We start from the raw sequence: 16,250 nt of genomic DNA, 5'->3' as shown, positions 1-16,250 counted from the left end.
TAGGTGCCTCTTTAAGGCACGTGAACCAGAAAAGGCATATGTAATTTGTTACTATATGACTGACATAAAAAACATCTATGAACAGATGTGGAAATAACCATCCCTAAGTAAGTGATCAATGATCAGGCTATCAGCAAGCCAGTGTTACATTTTCTCTCACTCTTCTCAATGCCATTTTTAGGCAGTTTTAGCTGAAATAAAGTGTGAGGGCATATCTTGTGTGCTGCCCCGTCCACACCTACCCTTCTCTGTCTCTTTGTTCCCAGTCTATCACCAAGGGCAATTTATGCGTGGATCAGACCGTGCCTGTAAATGGAATAAATGCTTGGGGCTATCATGACAAATCTGAAGCCATTCAAATATACACAGGGATAGATTGCATCACAGGAACACTCTAGCCTCTGAGTAGAAAAGAAACACTCGTGCCTCCCTATGTGACCAAGTCTGTCCCCGTTTCCCGTTATACCCAATAAAATCCATGTACGTCGTCACCCGGCCAGCATCATTGGAAAACAGCCAAGCCCTAGACCACGGCTTGACCAGATGCGTCCCTGGAGACGTACCTGAAATCTTCCGCTTCGTTAGGGCAGCCCTGTAGACTGGCTGACTCTGCCCCCGGGAGTTCATGGACTGCAGAGAGACCACGTACACCGACTCGGAGGCTGCGGACCAACAAGCAAGGGATGAGGTTCCGCCACTGGTTTTCTGGACAGCACACACCTGCTTGTCGATGTCTCCCTCCCCTTACCTCCTTCCCTTCTCATCTTATTGGCATTCTAACTTACTCAGGACAACTACAGATGAGACCAAGAACTGTAGGAACTAAACTCAAAAAGAACACAATTTATGTCGGGAAACGTGGAAGTGGTTTTTACGTACAACTCCTGAAAAAGTGGGTTTCTACGGCATCAGCGTCAAAGAAAGATGAACAATGTTTAAAAAAGGAAAAGAATAGTGTATTTTTCCACGTAATTCCCTTGGACTTAAATACTGGAGGTAAATATTTTTTTTACCTCCAGAGAGGTCCCTGTTTTTATTTGTCATCAAATAGAGAGGAGAGAGACAAAGAGTAGCAAGTACACCAGGCTCTCAGCCCAAGGGGGATGCTGTGCCCTTTGAACTAAAATCCTCAGAACGGCGTCTCTGAAGATGAGCTAAGAGCAAACAGAGGAGTCTAGACTCATCCTTTACTTCTAGATTGTTTTTTCCATTCACCCCCACTCCCACCTCCCAACTTGTGCATTGGGCCAACTAATATCCAATGTAAACTTGAAAACATTGTTTGGAAATAAACTACAAAAACTAAAACCTACAGTTCTCAAGTACTGTGGAATCACTGAGTCTGAGATCCAGGTAGCACTCTGGCTTTCTTCCAATTTGAACTTTCTTATTTTACAAATGAGGACATAAAACCACAAAAATGGGTTAACTTGCCCAAAGTCACACCCCTAAGAAGGACTCATCAGTTCAGTCGCTCAGTTGTGTCTGACTCTTTGTGACCCCATGAATCGCAGCACACCAGGCCTCCCTGTCCATCACCATCTCCCAGAGTTCACTCAAACTCATGTCCATCGAGTCAGTGATGCCATCCAGCCATCTCATCCTCTGCCGTCCCCTTCTCCTCCTGCCCCTAATCCCTCCCAGCATCAGAGTCTTTTCTAATGAGTCAGCTCTTCGCATGAGGTGGCCAAAGTACTGGAGTTTCAGCTTTAGCATTAGTTCTTCCAAAGAACACCCAGGACTGATCTCCTTTAGAATGGACTGGTTGGATCTCCTTGCAGTCCAAGGGACTCTCGAGTCTTCTTAAATGCCACAGTTCAAAAGCATCAATTCTTCGGTGCTCAGCTTTCTTCACAGTCCAACTCTCACATCCATACATGACCACTGGAAAAATCATAGCCTTGACTAGACGGACCTTTGTTGGCAAAGTAATGTCTCTGCTTTTCAATATGCTATCTAGGTTGGTCATAACTTTCCTTCCAAGAAGGACTCATAATCTTCCCTAAATCCAAAGTTGCTAATACCCAACTCCAGGTTCTATCATGCTTGTTTCCTATAGCAGCCTTGATCAGTTCAAGAATAAAAATGAGGCCACTTGACATACTACTAATACAGATAATTATATCATCAGGTAATATGTCAGCACATTCATAAGACAGCATGCATGTGTGCTTAGTCAGTTGTGTCCAACTCTTTGTGATCCCATGGACTGCAGTGCACCAGGCTCCTCTGTCCATGGGATTCTCCAGGCAAGAATACTGGAGTGGGTTGCCATCCCCTCCTCCAGGGGATCTTCCTGACCCAGGGAACAAACTGGGGTCTCCTTCATTGCAGGCTGATTTGTTACCATCTGAGCCACCTGGGAAGCCCAATAACGTGTCACTAAAGTCCTGAAGAAAATGTATGATGCTGGTGGCCTGCCTGCAGGAATGGCAAACGCCCATGTGGCGGTGGCAGAACAAACCTGTTGTTTTTACAAGCAGTAAACATAAAAGGAGACCCATGTTCAAAAAAACTCACACAGAGAGCCCTGTTTATGTAAACTTCTATAGACTAATCACATTTCAAGCGAAGGAGTAACACGTGACAAGCTGCACGGTCTCTATGTATCTGTACATACATCAGTTCAGTTCAGTTCAGTTCAGTCGCTCAGTCGTGTCCGACTCTTTGCGACCCCATGGACTGCAGCACACCCGGCCTCCCTGTCCATCACCAACTCCCAGAGTTTACTCAAACTCATGTCATTGAGTCATACATACATACATAGGGCAGATGAAATTCACACTGTGACCAGAGTACAGTATTAGGCTGAGGCTGTCACTTCTTATTCTGTCAGAAAATTCTGAAATGTTATGTTTTACAAAAAGGAAGAACCAAGCTTGTAACACTTGGATTCCCAGAACGTTAAATGTCTCAACATTGGAGTCCCTTCAGATCTGTTAATCTCTTGGCGCTACTGACAAGCACACCAAATGTCCACAAAGAAAATTTTTACTGTTCAATTTCACAATCCAGGAACATGTATAAAGAACTAACTGTGCAAAGCAGTGGCTCACCATTTATCAGGAACCACCAAGAAAAGACCAGTTTCCCACGACGGACTCTCCTGCATGTCTGCAGTATAATTCTCAAAGTTCTTGATTTGCTGAATGCCCAGATTCTTGACTTGCTGTGCTCTCCAGGTCAGTGTGGCCTGAGATGACCTCCAGGGAACAGGCTGCACTGCAGTAAACTATAACACCGGCCCATGTGCGCCGGGTCTAGTCTCTGGTCGGGTTAAGCATTTTATCTCAGTTCCTCACTTAGTCCCGACAAAGCCCCACCAATAAGCCACTCTCATCATCTCCTTTTCATGGATGAGGAGCCAGCTCAGTGGGGTGAGATGACCCCAAGGACATGGCCCAAATGCTAGGCAGGTCTCAGACAAGCCCTGGGCTCTTACTAACATAGGTGAGAAGGGGCAGAGAGCCCAGAGCCCACGGGACACTGACCCTGGGCTGAGAAAGCGCCTGAGAGCTGGGCATGCCTCAGTTCACCACTTTTTCATAGAAATATCATAGAGACCCAGTGGTATAAAAGCACACTTCTTCCTGCACTTCTTTATCATTGAATAGAGTAGAAACAAAATTTCCAAAATGAGCACAGCATCACCATCCAAGGGACCCTTGGGACCCCAGGTCCCACCCCTGCTCATCAGAGCCACCGACTCCCCTCACTTCCTGACCTCAGTGTGATGTGGCAGAAACTGACTCCCAAAGGTCCATGGAAATGTCCTGAAGGACTCCAAAGCCTCGTTCCTCTTTACTGTCCGGCTCCCACCTCCTCTGGGCTGGCTACCTCCTCCCCCTCCGTATTCCCACCACCCCGCCGGGAGCTCCTCTAAGTACAAGATTCAACACTGGCGGCCCCTCCTGGAGAACAGAGAGCCGCCTGCCCCTGACACTTCTCTGTCCCCTGCGGCTGCTTTCACAACAGCGAGCTCTATGCACTCTGGGGACCGTCTGCCCCTGTAGGGGACTGTGGGGGACCGTGCCAGGATGGTGCCTGACTTAGAAGATGCCCAAGGGGACATGTTTGATGAATGACTCCGAGGGCAGGGTTTCTGCTGATGGGACCACAGGCCCATTTTTCTCCAAGTTTCCTTAAGATCTGGCCATTCCCTGCAGTACCACGCTTTCCGTGGCATCTCCATTACCAGTGGAATTAAAATCCTACGCAGGATAAAGTAAGGAGACCAGCATCCTTGAACACAACAGGCCACTCCGACATCCCTGGGAATTCACGTCACCCGATCCTCCTGGCCAGGATGAGCTAGTGTCCAGTGACACCTCCTCCTAGGTGATCACGTAGATCTTCACGATGGCAAATGCAGCACTTTTTATTTGGTGAACATTCCAAAACTAGTGGGTGGAGTCCTGAGCTGTCCATTCAGGCTAGGATTGGGGCCTACCCCTGACCTCAGTGCCAACATTTGCTCAAGTTTAGGAAGCCAAAAAAAAAATCCTTCTGCTATGCTCAAGTGAGCCAGGGCTTCACTACTAAGGAAACAAAAAGTTAACAGAACCAGTCAGATGAAAAACTCGTCGACACCAAAGGACACTTTAATGTGTGGTGTCTAGGAAAGAACTCCAGGCAGTGAGCAGTCCCCGCTTGCACAGCACTCGCCTGCCGTGTCAGATACGCAAAGGTGGGGACCCGGCTCTCCTGCTGATGCTCTGGATATAACTTGGCCCGACTCCCCGAAACCACCACGTAACCTGCACAGCACAACCACTCAGGGCTAGGGGTAGGCCCCGGAATGGCTGGATGAACGAATGAGGTGTCAAGCCTCTAGCTCTGGGTCTTGCTGCTAATACTGAAGCCAGCCTTCACAAAATATGCACCACTCAGATTTCTCCAGTCTCTCCTGCAATCCCTAGTGGTTTTATGTGGCTTTGGAGCAGACAGATAGGTAGTCTCTACTGGCTGGAAAAAGCCTAGCATCTATTTTGAGGCTTCGATGCCATGCCTGGCTCATGGCTGCCTGTGCCACCATGTGGAGACCTCATAAAGCCCACAGGATGCCGGGCCAATCCTGCCCTAGGAACGTCAGACTGACTTTTCCAACAGCAGGTGTCTGAGCAGAGCAGTAAGGTAACTTCCAAGGATCTTTCAGGGAGGAAATCCAGCCCGGCCTCCCGCTCAGCGCCTCCAGCAGCTCAAACCTGCCCTGGTCAGTCTCCAGCCCCTTATCTCGTGTGCTGGGAGCTAGGCCATGACTGCATTGTGATGAGACCCCCGTATCCCCCTGGAGTCTCAGCAGGACCCAGTAGAATCACACCCTCTTCTTTGCTTGAGCACTGATTCAGTTAGGAAGGGAACAAGACTAAGTGGTGGGGGAGGGCACAGTGCCTCTTGCTGGTACACACCAAGCTGGAGGATTGCGGCAGGTCAGACCAAACCCCAGAGGCAGACAGACCTCATGGCCCCAGCAACCCTGGGCCCTCCACAACTCAGCCACAGAGGAGCGGAACAGACTGTATGCTCTGCAGCCCGGCTTCCCCTACAGGATGCGGAAGGAAAGGGCCCAGCCACGCTTGCCCGGTGCCTCCTGCCAAACTCATCATGTAGATAAGGGAGCGTAAAGGAAGGAGGAAAAGCAGCAGTGTTCTAGGGGTGCTGCAGGGTCTCCACCCCCAAGGAATGCCGGGAGCAAGGGCTCATCGCTGCCCCACCTCGGAGCATGGCCGGTGTCCACCCCCAAGGAATACCGGGAGCAAGGACTCATCGCTGCCCCACCTCGGAGCATGGCCCGTGTCCACCCCCAAGGAATGCCGGGAGCAAGGACTCATCGCTGCCCCACCTCAGAGCATGGCCCATGTCCACCCCCAAGGAATGCCGGGAGCAAGGGCTCATCGCTGCCCCACCTCGGAGCATGGCCCGTGTCCACCCCCAAGGAATGCCGGGAGCAAGGGCTCATCGCTGCCCCACCTCGGAGCATGGCCCATGTCCACTCTCCAGGCCTGTTGATGAGCAAGGCAAGCAGGCCTCGAACCAGGCAACCAAGCTCACAACCTCTCCTGGCAAATGTTCCTTCAGCCTCCACGGCCGATGCTTCGATGCCTCCTTCAGAGGCATCAGAGTTTGCAAAGAGGAAGGAGGGCAGCCTTGGTCCACAGGCTCTATCAGCTGCCACCACACTTCATCTCAATGGGACCCAAGGTCCAATGCCCCAGGATCTAAGATGAAGCTTAAAAAGCTAAACGATGGGGCTTCCCTGATGACTCAGTGGTAAAGAATCTGCCTGCCAATGCAGGAGACATGGGTTCGATCCCTGATCTCTGGGAAGATCCCACAGGCCTCAGAGCAATTAAGCCTGTAGGCCACAACTATTAAGCCTGCGCTCTAGCGTCCACACACCACAACTACTGAAGCCCACACACCCTAGAGCCCGTGCTCCGCAACAAGAGGAGACACTGCATGAGAAGCCCGTGCACTGCAGCTAGAGAGGAGCCCCCGCTCGCCACAGCTAGAGAAAAGCCCGCGCAGCGATGATGACCCAGCACAGCCCAAAATAAACAAATGAAATTATATTTTTAAAAAAGCTAAATGGTGAAAGCAGAGCCAAGATGGGAAAAGCATTTAGGCTCACCACCACCAACCGCCCCCCAACCCCGGCACATCCAGAAAACCGACCCACATCATGGCATCAGCACGACCCTGATCAGGAAGCTGCTGATGGACACTTGTTGGGCGGCCTTGTCCCACCGATAATGGAAGGTGAAAAGGACGGAGGCGTGGAGGGAAGGCAGAACAATGAATTTCCGAATAACTGCAACACCTGGAAAATGAACATCACAGCCGAAAGACAACTTTCTGTTCAAAAGAGCTTCAAGATCTAAAAATGATCGCCAAGATCATTAAGACATTAAGGCAATGAACATGAAACTCACCTAGCTTTTTGATTTCGTGCGTTCGCTCGTCTCTCGTCAGTGGGACGTAATTCATCTTCCGGCCACTTTCTCCGTAGCCCAGAAGGAAGCCCCGGGATCGGCGTGGACTCTTGGCTCCAGACAGGCGCGGTGCTTTCCACGCCACTGACAGCCGGTCGTCGGAGGAGCGGACTCGGACGCGCAAGGGCTTGTTGGGCACGTCCTTTTCTTAAAGAGGACACGACACAAGACCGTTAAACAGCAAACCCCAGAGCTCCCGACAGAGGAGGGAAAAGCGTGCCCAAAGATGGAGCCACGACAATCAGCAGCTGGGCTTAAGACATCCACTTTGGGTAACCAGTTCTAGTAAGAACATTCTTCCCCCAAGGGTATCAACAGTTGGTATCCACCCCACACAGGAGGCCGAGAGGTCTCAAGGATTTAAAGTGAAAACATACCATGTGTGAGACTGCCAGCCAGAAATCCTGGATGCTTTACAGTGTTCCTTTTCATCTATTTCCTCTTGCCCCCTTAAAGCCAAAAACTATATATCCTCTGGTGAAAGCAAAGGGTCAGCATAAAATATAGCAAACACACTTTCATGCTATTTTTAACTGTCCTCCTGGAAGCTTTTCCTCTATAAGTTTGGGGAAAAAAACTGGGCTTTCCTTGTCTTTATGGGGACTCACTAAGAACTCAATCCTTCTTTTTGGTTTTGATCTTAATTTCTCTGGCGTGTCCAAGTCGTGCCCCTTCAGACAAACCCTGCTGCTATGCCCCACGTCTGCTGTTGCCTTCCCGCTAAATGAATCCATTTCCAGCACTCTTACTAAGCTGAAAGTCTCAGGAGTCACTCTCATAGTTAACATTCTCAAAGCAAGGCCAGTACTTAATGTTCGAAGTTTTGCTTTTCCATCGATTAAGAGCTGATGATACGGTTGGGAACAAGGGCTACAGACTACGTGATAACTACACTGCCTGTTTCTGACAGCAGGCCACGTTCTAGCCCTGTCGTGGGATCCAGTGACCCAGTGAGTGTCTCTCTGGCTATGTAAGCCAGGTTTATTTCCCAAGCATCGTTCCTCCCCTACGTACATCACCCCCATTACCAATTCTAATTTTATTAGACTGGAAAACTCCCACCTAAGTGAATATTTTAACACTAACTAAAACAAAACAAACAAACAAAAAATATCATGAGTTGGCATGAGTTTCAACAGCGTAATAATAGCCACTGGAGATGGTTATGCCAAGAAGTCAGTCACCAGACTGTGTCTTCGAACCAAAAGGAATATCCTTTTGTATATTAGCTGCAGCTACCTAATCAGTCACTGGGCACCCTCATTCCTAAAGGCTGCTAAAAGAATATCATATCATGGTTCAACAAATATTTTCCCCAATACACAAAGCAGTGATTATGGAGATTTTTTTTGTTTTTAATCCCACAGCACAGTCAATAAACTAACTATTTAAAATTTTGTCTTGCACCCTGGTGATGTGAACTCAACTCAGCTTTATTCCAAGTTCAGAGATGGGCTCTCCATTTCAAGAATCTAGCCTCTATAAAAATTAGGGACCACCAAGCCATATGGAAAGGACAAATATGCACATCTCTATAATTGAAAAGAAAATTTGTCTCAAGTGTTTAGTACGAATAGTCCAATTCATTAACAGCACAGTACTGATTCATGGAATGAGTTCCTACATTAATCCGATGAGTTGATTTTGCTTATGAGTCCCAATGGGGACCTCTTCCTTCATACTCCTAAGAACAGGACGCTCAATGTTTCTAGAAAGATCCAGACTGTCGAATCTCATTAAGCGCTTGCATTATCTGTGGGTGACTGTGGATTTTCTTCATCAGCATGTGTCACTGCTGAACAGACCTTGTCCACTTGTGGGGCTAGGGTAAGAATCGTTTTTTAAAAGCTGGTAGTGAAAATATCTGGTGAAAACGACTCACAAGATGCAAAATCTGGACAAGGGGCGGCATGCTTAGTCTCGATGAAACTTTGGTTTGGTTTTTGAAGTCAGCACATTTTTGGACAACGTGCATCAGAACAAAATAGACAACCAAGTTTAACTTTTCAGGAATAGTGTTTGCATCATTTTCAGCTTTGTGCAAAGTTATGAAACTTGACGTGAGCCATAGGCAGGGGAACAGAGGTCAAGAGAGGAAATTTTAAAGGAAGCAGAAAACTTGGCTTCATTCTCTTTACATCTTCCGAGTCAAGTTGTACTCGGTGTGCCTCCAACACAAACTATCACCACCTACAGCACACTGTTTTATCAGAAGCCCCTCTGATGAGCGAGCCCACAGCCTCTCCCAGGTAAACCCCCTGAGGCTGGCGTTTGGAACCAAACGTTCCAGAGTGTCCAGCTTTGGGCAGGCATCAGGGCTTTCGTTTTTTTTTAAGAAGTCTATAACGTGAAAATGATGTCTGCCTAGAGAACTGACTTATGAATAGGGCAGTGGGGAGGAAGGAGAGGGTAAGATGAATGGAAAGAGTGGCACGGATGCATATACACTACCATATATAAAATAGACAGCCAATGGAAATTTGCTATATGACTCAGGGAACTCAAACTGGGGCTTTGTAACAACTAGAGGGGTGGGAATGGGCGGCAGGTGGGAGAGAGGTTCAAGAGGGAGGGGACATATATACACTTAGGGCTAATTCATGTATGGCACAAATATTGTAAAGCGGCTAGCCTTCAATTAAAAATAAATTATTTAAAAATTCTGTCTGCCAATAATACATGGTATTCATTTACTCTTAAGAAAAGCTCATACCTCCTCGAGGGACCCTCGGTGATGCAGACGTGAGAAATGACGCCTGCTCGAGCTGCCACAGGCCATTTGCACTGCTCTTCTTCCCAGCAGGACTGGCAGGCTCCCCTCCACCCCCACAGCGGGCACAGGCTACCTCCTTGGGGCAGCAGCAAATGTGGTGGGTGTCCAGGGTGCTGTCACCAATGTGCCCAGCCTCAGGGTTGCCCTCTCCACTCACTCTTGTCCTAAAGCCCTGAGTGACACAACCACTCTCCCCACCACTGCAGAGAGCCACCCATCCGTCTGGGACTTCTGGGATGATCTCCAGCAACACGGGCAAGTTGACCGAAAACACATGCGTGGGTCTAACAAGATTCAGCTAAGCAGTAAATCACTGAGCAGAGATGGCGTCCCGGCTCTGTGGCCCGGCCCCCGCCCTGAGACCCGGCCAGCTCATCTACTTCACAGTGGAGCCAGCATCGGTGGAGAGCAAGCCTCGCCTTGGGGCCTTGGGGCTTCCCTGGTGGCTCAGACGGTGAAGTATCCACCCACAGTGAAGGAGACCGGGTTCAATCCCTGGGTCAGGAAGATCCCCTGGAAAAGGGGATGGCTACCCACTCCAGTATTCTTACCTGGGGAATTCCATGGACAAAGGAGCCTGGCGGGCTACAGTCCATGGGGTCGCAAAGAGCGACTAACACTTCTTCTTCATTTGGGGAGTGTGGTGGGCCTGTGCTCCAGAACAAATAACCCCTGACACTCAAGAGCAAAATTTCAAACAAACAGAAAGGAGGAAAAAGACCACTGGGATGTCCTGAAGTGCCGGGGTCCCTGAGGAAGAGGAAGAGGGGAAGTTCCAAGAACAAGGGACTCTGTCCCAGACGAAACAGGTTTTGGCCTGGGATCCTGGCCCAGGCCAGGCCCACTAAATCTCAGCCACACTGCCCAGTGGCAGGGACAGCAGCAGCCCCCTCGGACCGCATGGGCTCCCCCCAGCCCCAGGCTCCGGGCTGCAGTCCAACCCTCCACACCAGGGTTCGAAAACAAAGCCAGGCCTGCTGAGCAAGCTTTGGCAACAGGGCTGAGGCCAGCCCTATGACCAATCACACTTCTCTTCTACAGAGAACCTCACACTTGGTTACAAGCTCTTGCTTGGTTCGTTTTAACTGTCCTTCCAACATCTCTCAGGCGAGGAAGTCAGATGTCACAATCCCCACAAGAAGACTGAGGATCGGGAGGTGAAGTACCTGACCCACGGCCGCATGGCTAAGTGCCAAGCAGCAAGCTGAATGCAGCCACCCTGATGCCAGCCTCCCCGCTTGTCCACCGAGCCCCGTCCGCTCATGCCATCCCAGCAGCCACCCAACCTCTTCTGCTAATAAACGTGAAACATGGGTTCTAAGCTGGACAGGCCCCCTTCCAAGTGTGAGCATACTGCCTTGCACAGTAGGCCTCACATTTGCAGGTATGTGTTTTGGTTTTTTTTAAAAAACTCCTTGGATAGCAAGGAGATCCAACCAGTCCATCCTAAAGGAAATAACCCTGAACTGGAGGGATTGATGCTGAGGCTGAAGCTCTAATACTCTGGCCACCTGATGCAAAGAGCTGACTCATTGGAAAAGACCCTGATGCTGGGAAAGACTGAAGGCAGGAGGAGAAGGGGACGACAGAGGATGAGATGGTTGGATGGCATCACTGACTCAAGGACATGATTTTGAGCAAGTTCTGGTAGATGGTGAAGGGCAGGGGAGCCTAGCATGCTACAGTCCATGGGGTCATAAAGAGTTGAACACAACTTAGCAGCTGAACAACAATAACAGTTTTGAGTTGGGGTATAGCCGGTGAACAATGTTGGGATAGTTTCAGGTGAACAGAGAAGGGATCCAGCCAGCATGTATACATTTTTTTCAGTGGATCAGACAGTATAACTAAGGAGCCAGAGAAGCTACTCAGCAGGTTGTCTTTAGCAACCAGAGAAGGCCACCGACTCTAGAAACCAGAGTGAGGTGACAATGTCATTCCACTGTACTCAGCCCTAAAGCCAGCCCCAATTTTTTCAAGTACTTTGAAAAGTTCCTTTCTTTAATGCTCTGGATGAAACACACCGTCAATTAGCTTTTATAGATCTTTACTAGATCGTCTGGGAGCCTTCTTTTAAGCTGATGTACACATGAAGAAAATCTGTTCCTGTGGCTCAAGTTCACTCGCAGTGAGATTTCCTAAGTGTTTTCTCTAAGCTGTGTGTGATAGCCCCACAGAAGCCTTCTGAAAATTTTCTAATAAATCCCTGTAAGCCTTTTCTCTTGAAAACAGGAAGTCACCATTGCCAAGAGGAATGATGTTCACATCCACCCGTGCTAAGTATATTTTGAACCTGGCAGGACACACTCCCTCCATTGCTCTGGAGACCATTCAACCAGGTAGATGTTGCTCAGAATGAATTGATCTCAGAAGACTTACATCGATTAATCACACACCGTCCACTAAGCACGTCAGTGAGGCGAAACGCTTCCCATGTAAACTACAACCAACATCTGAAAGCCAGGCAGAATTAGAACATCTCCCCTGATGAGTACTGCCAGCTATGCAAATTGGCAAGTATTCTGAAATCATAGGGAGTCAAAAAAATCTGTTCTTTTCACACACAAAAAAAATCCAAAATTCAACATGATGCTTTCTTTGCCCATTTACAATTCAGCGCTATTAAACGCGTAGCTTCTGAATTGGGCTTCCATGGGCTCGAAAGCCAGGGTCTGAATCTGAGTCCAAGTCTCACTGCCTTTCGAACTTCAGCTTCCTCCTTGGTCAAGCAGTGTCTCTGTTACTGGGTTTTGTAATTCACACTGTCCTGACATCTATCAAGGACACATTAAGTGCTCATTGTGTTTGTGATCGGTCGTGATAAAAACCCTCTTTTATCAGATTCATGGTGGGCAGGCGGCTCCTTTCAGAAGGTGAGCTGTGGTTGCATCAGAGTTTTCTGTGCACGCTAAAAAAAAAAAAAAAAATGTGTTTCAAAGAACCTGATAAAGAATGCACCTGCAATGAGGGAGACTTGGGTTCAATCCCTGGGTTGGGAAGATCCCCTGAGAAGGGAAAGGCTACCCACTCCAGTATTCTGGCCTGGAGAATTCCATGGACTGTATAGTCCACGGGGTTGCAAAGAGTCGGACACGACTGAGTGACTTTCACCTTCAGAACCAGACGGTTGCAAAAGAAGTGGACTTCTTGCCAAAGACTCTACACTGAAAGCCTTCTCATATACGAGGCTGTCGACACCCAGCTGGCTTTGTTTGCACCATAAGCGGAAAGCACCATTCCTCGTCCTTGTTAGCATCTCACAGTCACACCACTCTGAGCCGGCCCCTCCTCTTCATTGGAATGAAAGTCCATGGCCCCGGCTGTCTGGTGACCACTTTCCCTGGCCCGGTCTCAACTAGCAGGATATTCCTGTTTCCAGGAGAACGTGAGGGATCCCTCAGTCTAGAGCTTCAGAGAGCAAGTGGTTTGTCCCACTGACCCACCTGACACCCACTGCACTGGCCTCCAAGCTTCACGCAGACAGGGCAGTAACAGCCGCCCTTCCCCTCGCCCAGCCTCGGCCCCAGGCGGCCTCCCCACCCTTCCCAGGCATCAGACCTCAAGGCCACCAGGGACACTGGTCTGAGGGCGGGAATCCACCCACGAGGCTGGACCACAGTCCTCACACTGCACTGTGCATCAGAACACCTTGGTGGTGGGTGGGAGGGGACTTGTGGAAGCACATCCCCTCCCACCTGTATCCAGGACAGGTGAGATTCGGGAGCTTCTGTGCACTTGTGATGAAAGAGCCTGATTAGGAAGAGGTGAGGGGGTGTGGGGGAGAGGGAAGGTGCACTGCGGGGCGGGGAGGGGGAATGACACCAGCTGTCTCAACCAGAGGAACCAGACACATGCCTGCTGCCCCTATGCTGAGTCTGGGTGCCCTCCCCGCCGATGCTGGCTGAGGCCAGAGTACGGGCAGGTTGGCAACACCTGACAGCCTTGGTCTGTCACGGGCTCCTTCTTCCCAGGTGAATTCCCACACTCAGTCCCGCTGCAACAGTCCCCCTGCAAAGGCTCCCAGAGCTCTTCTCCCCAACAACCAGATGTGCAACACTTACTCTAAAGTCTCCCGTTAATGCCCCAGTCTCCTCTCCAATCAAAGCCCTCTGTACATTTAACGATGCACTGAACTGCAGTTTATTTGGACAAGCCCAGCTATTTAACAAGAGAGTGTTAGACACTCAGTCATGTCCGACTCTTTGCGACCCCATGGACTGTAGCCCACCAGCCTCCTCTGCCCACCGGATTCTCCAGGCAAGAATGCTGGACTGAGTTGCCATTCCCTTCTCCAGGGCATCTTCCCGACCCAAGGATCGAATGCTGGACTGAGTTGCCATTCCCTTCTCCAGGGCATCTTCCCGACCCAAGGATCGAATTTGTGTCTCTCTCATTGCAGGCAGATTCTTTACCATCTGAGCCACCAGGGAAGCCCAAGAAGAGGAAAGGAAATCTCATGCCTTCACTTCAAAACAGTGTCTGTCAGAGCATCACCAACCTTCATCATCGACTGGATCCCTGCCAGGTAAGGCAGTGGACAAGCATCCTCATGATAACCCAATAAACACCCCATTTACGGACAATGGAAGTGAGGCTCCAAGAGAGTAAGGGAGAATCTCCAAGCCAGACAGCATCAGGCACCCAGCTGGCATTGGAACCCAGGGCTTTTGGGGCTGCATCCCTGGTTCTCTCCACCCCTATTTAGAAGCTCACAGTGGTTGCAGAGTTGGTGTCACCCGCAGCCACACTGTGGCATACACACAGTGCCCGTCTGGGAGAGCGTCCCCCTGGGAGCCCCTCTGGGGAAGGACTGCTCTGCGGAGCCAGGCATCACCGTCTATCTAGGACTGCCATATCATGAGCATCTCTGCATTCAGAAGATGCTGGCTAAGTTCCCAAGGGCCTGGCTGCCCTCCAGGGAACGTGGGTCCATTCGTCCCATCAGAAGCCATTCATCACACCGTTCCCCTTACATTTACCCACGTTTCAGTCTCCCAGGGCCTGGCTGCCTGCTGGGGAAGCAGAGTGGACACCAAGGGGAGAATTAGACTGACAGGCACGAATCTCAGCATCCTTCAGAGACACTGGCACAGCGCCCCTAAGCCATCAACCGGAGTCGGTCCATTCCTGCTGCTTTTTCAGGGATTGGGAGAAAAGAGAAGTTCTTGAAAGAAAAACAAAGAACCTTGATCACCCCCAAGTAAATCAGTGCCAATTACTAATGATAGTAATGTTAGGACTGTGGAAGCCCTTTATGAAGCGTGTAAAGCTAACTTTCAAAGCAAACAAACCTCAGAGCCACCAGTTTAAGATTTCTACCGCCCCCTGCCCAGTTCTTCACGGATTCCTCTTCCCTGCTTCCTAGGGTCATGCGGGGACATCCTGGCTGTCACCAGATGAGGAAGCTACAGGGAACCCAGGGACAGTGTAGACAGAGGCCAACCCCACAGGCTGACACAAGGCCGCCAGCATCTGAGCCACAAACGTGGTCCTCAAAACTCCAGCAGGACCATCTCAGAAACAAAGCAGATGCTCCAGCCACCCTGGGACCACTCCATTCCAACCATCTTGTTTGACTTGGCTGTTTCACAGAAGTGCTGGATCACTTTACCACTGAACAGAGCCCCTCACGCTCTTCACTGAGGTTCATGTAACATCGAAGAAAACAAACTCAGCCCCCACAAGCCTGGAGCATTGGTAACTGATCCACAATCTCGGTTTTATCTCAAAATTGCATTTAAATTGTATAGACTACCCTATAATATTTTGGTTTGTCTTCAGAGTCAAAAATAACATTTTAAATGACCGGCCACCAAGAAAACACTTCCCGTTGGACCTGCCTGGTGTCTCTGCCAAGAAAATAGTTCCCGTCATGCTTTCCTGGCAGTGCGATGTTCTCACAAGTTCTGAGGACCCAGTTTGAGAAGCTTCAAAGAATGACTGGGATATCAGCAGCTCCAGGATGTCATCCAAAAAGGTCAACAGTTACTGACCTTGATCCCAGTGAGTGAAAGTCATTCAGTCCTGTCTGATTCTTTGTAATCCCATGGACTGTAGTCCGCCAGGCTCCTTTGTCCATGGGGATTCTCTAGCCAAGGATACTGGAGTGGTTTGCCATGCCCTCCTCCAGGGGATCTTCCCGACCCAGGGATCGAACCCAGGTCTCCTGTGTTGCAGGCGGATTCTTTACCATCGGAGCCACCAGGGAAGCCCAAAGGCCCTATAATCCCAGCGGTGATATGAACATCAGTGAAGACTACACCACCAATGTCACTGCACAGGACCAAGGCGGCAGAGGCCGAGTCACCCCCAGATGGTGGCCAGCAGGACATTAACAACAGGGGCAAACTCTACACAGGAACTCAGCGGCCCTACAACCGTCTGCATGGACACGCCCCTCAATCTCACAGATCATAAAACCTTTGAGGGGACTCTCTGTGTTCGTTAGGTCAGCAGTCTCTCCACTGCCACGCAGGCAGAGCTAG

General features: G+C 49.7%; 1 protein-coding gene across 2 annotated transcripts in view; it reads right to left on the bottom strand.

Annotated features, from left to right (window-relative positions):
* The window catches only part of FNDC1 (fibronectin type III domain containing 1), a 111,520-nt gene that overhangs the window by 53,571 nt on the left and 41,699 nt on the right, over positions 1-16,250 (bottom strand). For both annotated transcript variants that reach the window (XM_024997129.2, XM_024997130.2), the window contains 2 exons: positions 6,933-7,139; positions 564-662 (listed from right to left, as the gene is read on the bottom strand). In XM_024997129.2, the coding sequence (XP_024852897.1) occupies positions 564-662; positions 6,933-7,139 (306 nt within the window). The remainder of the gene's footprint in view (positions 1-563; positions 663-6,932; positions 7,140-16,250) is intronic.

Source organism: Bos taurus, chromosome 9, assembly GCF_002263795.3.
Source record: "Bos taurus isolate L1 Dominette 01449 registration number 42190680 breed Hereford chromosome 9, ARS-UCD2.0, whole genome shotgun sequence".
NCBI lineage: Eukaryota > Metazoa > Chordata > Mammalia > Artiodactyla > Bovidae > Bos > Bos taurus.
Note: the sequence above shows the minus strand (reverse complement) of the source record. Positions and strands in the feature narration are given on the sequence as shown.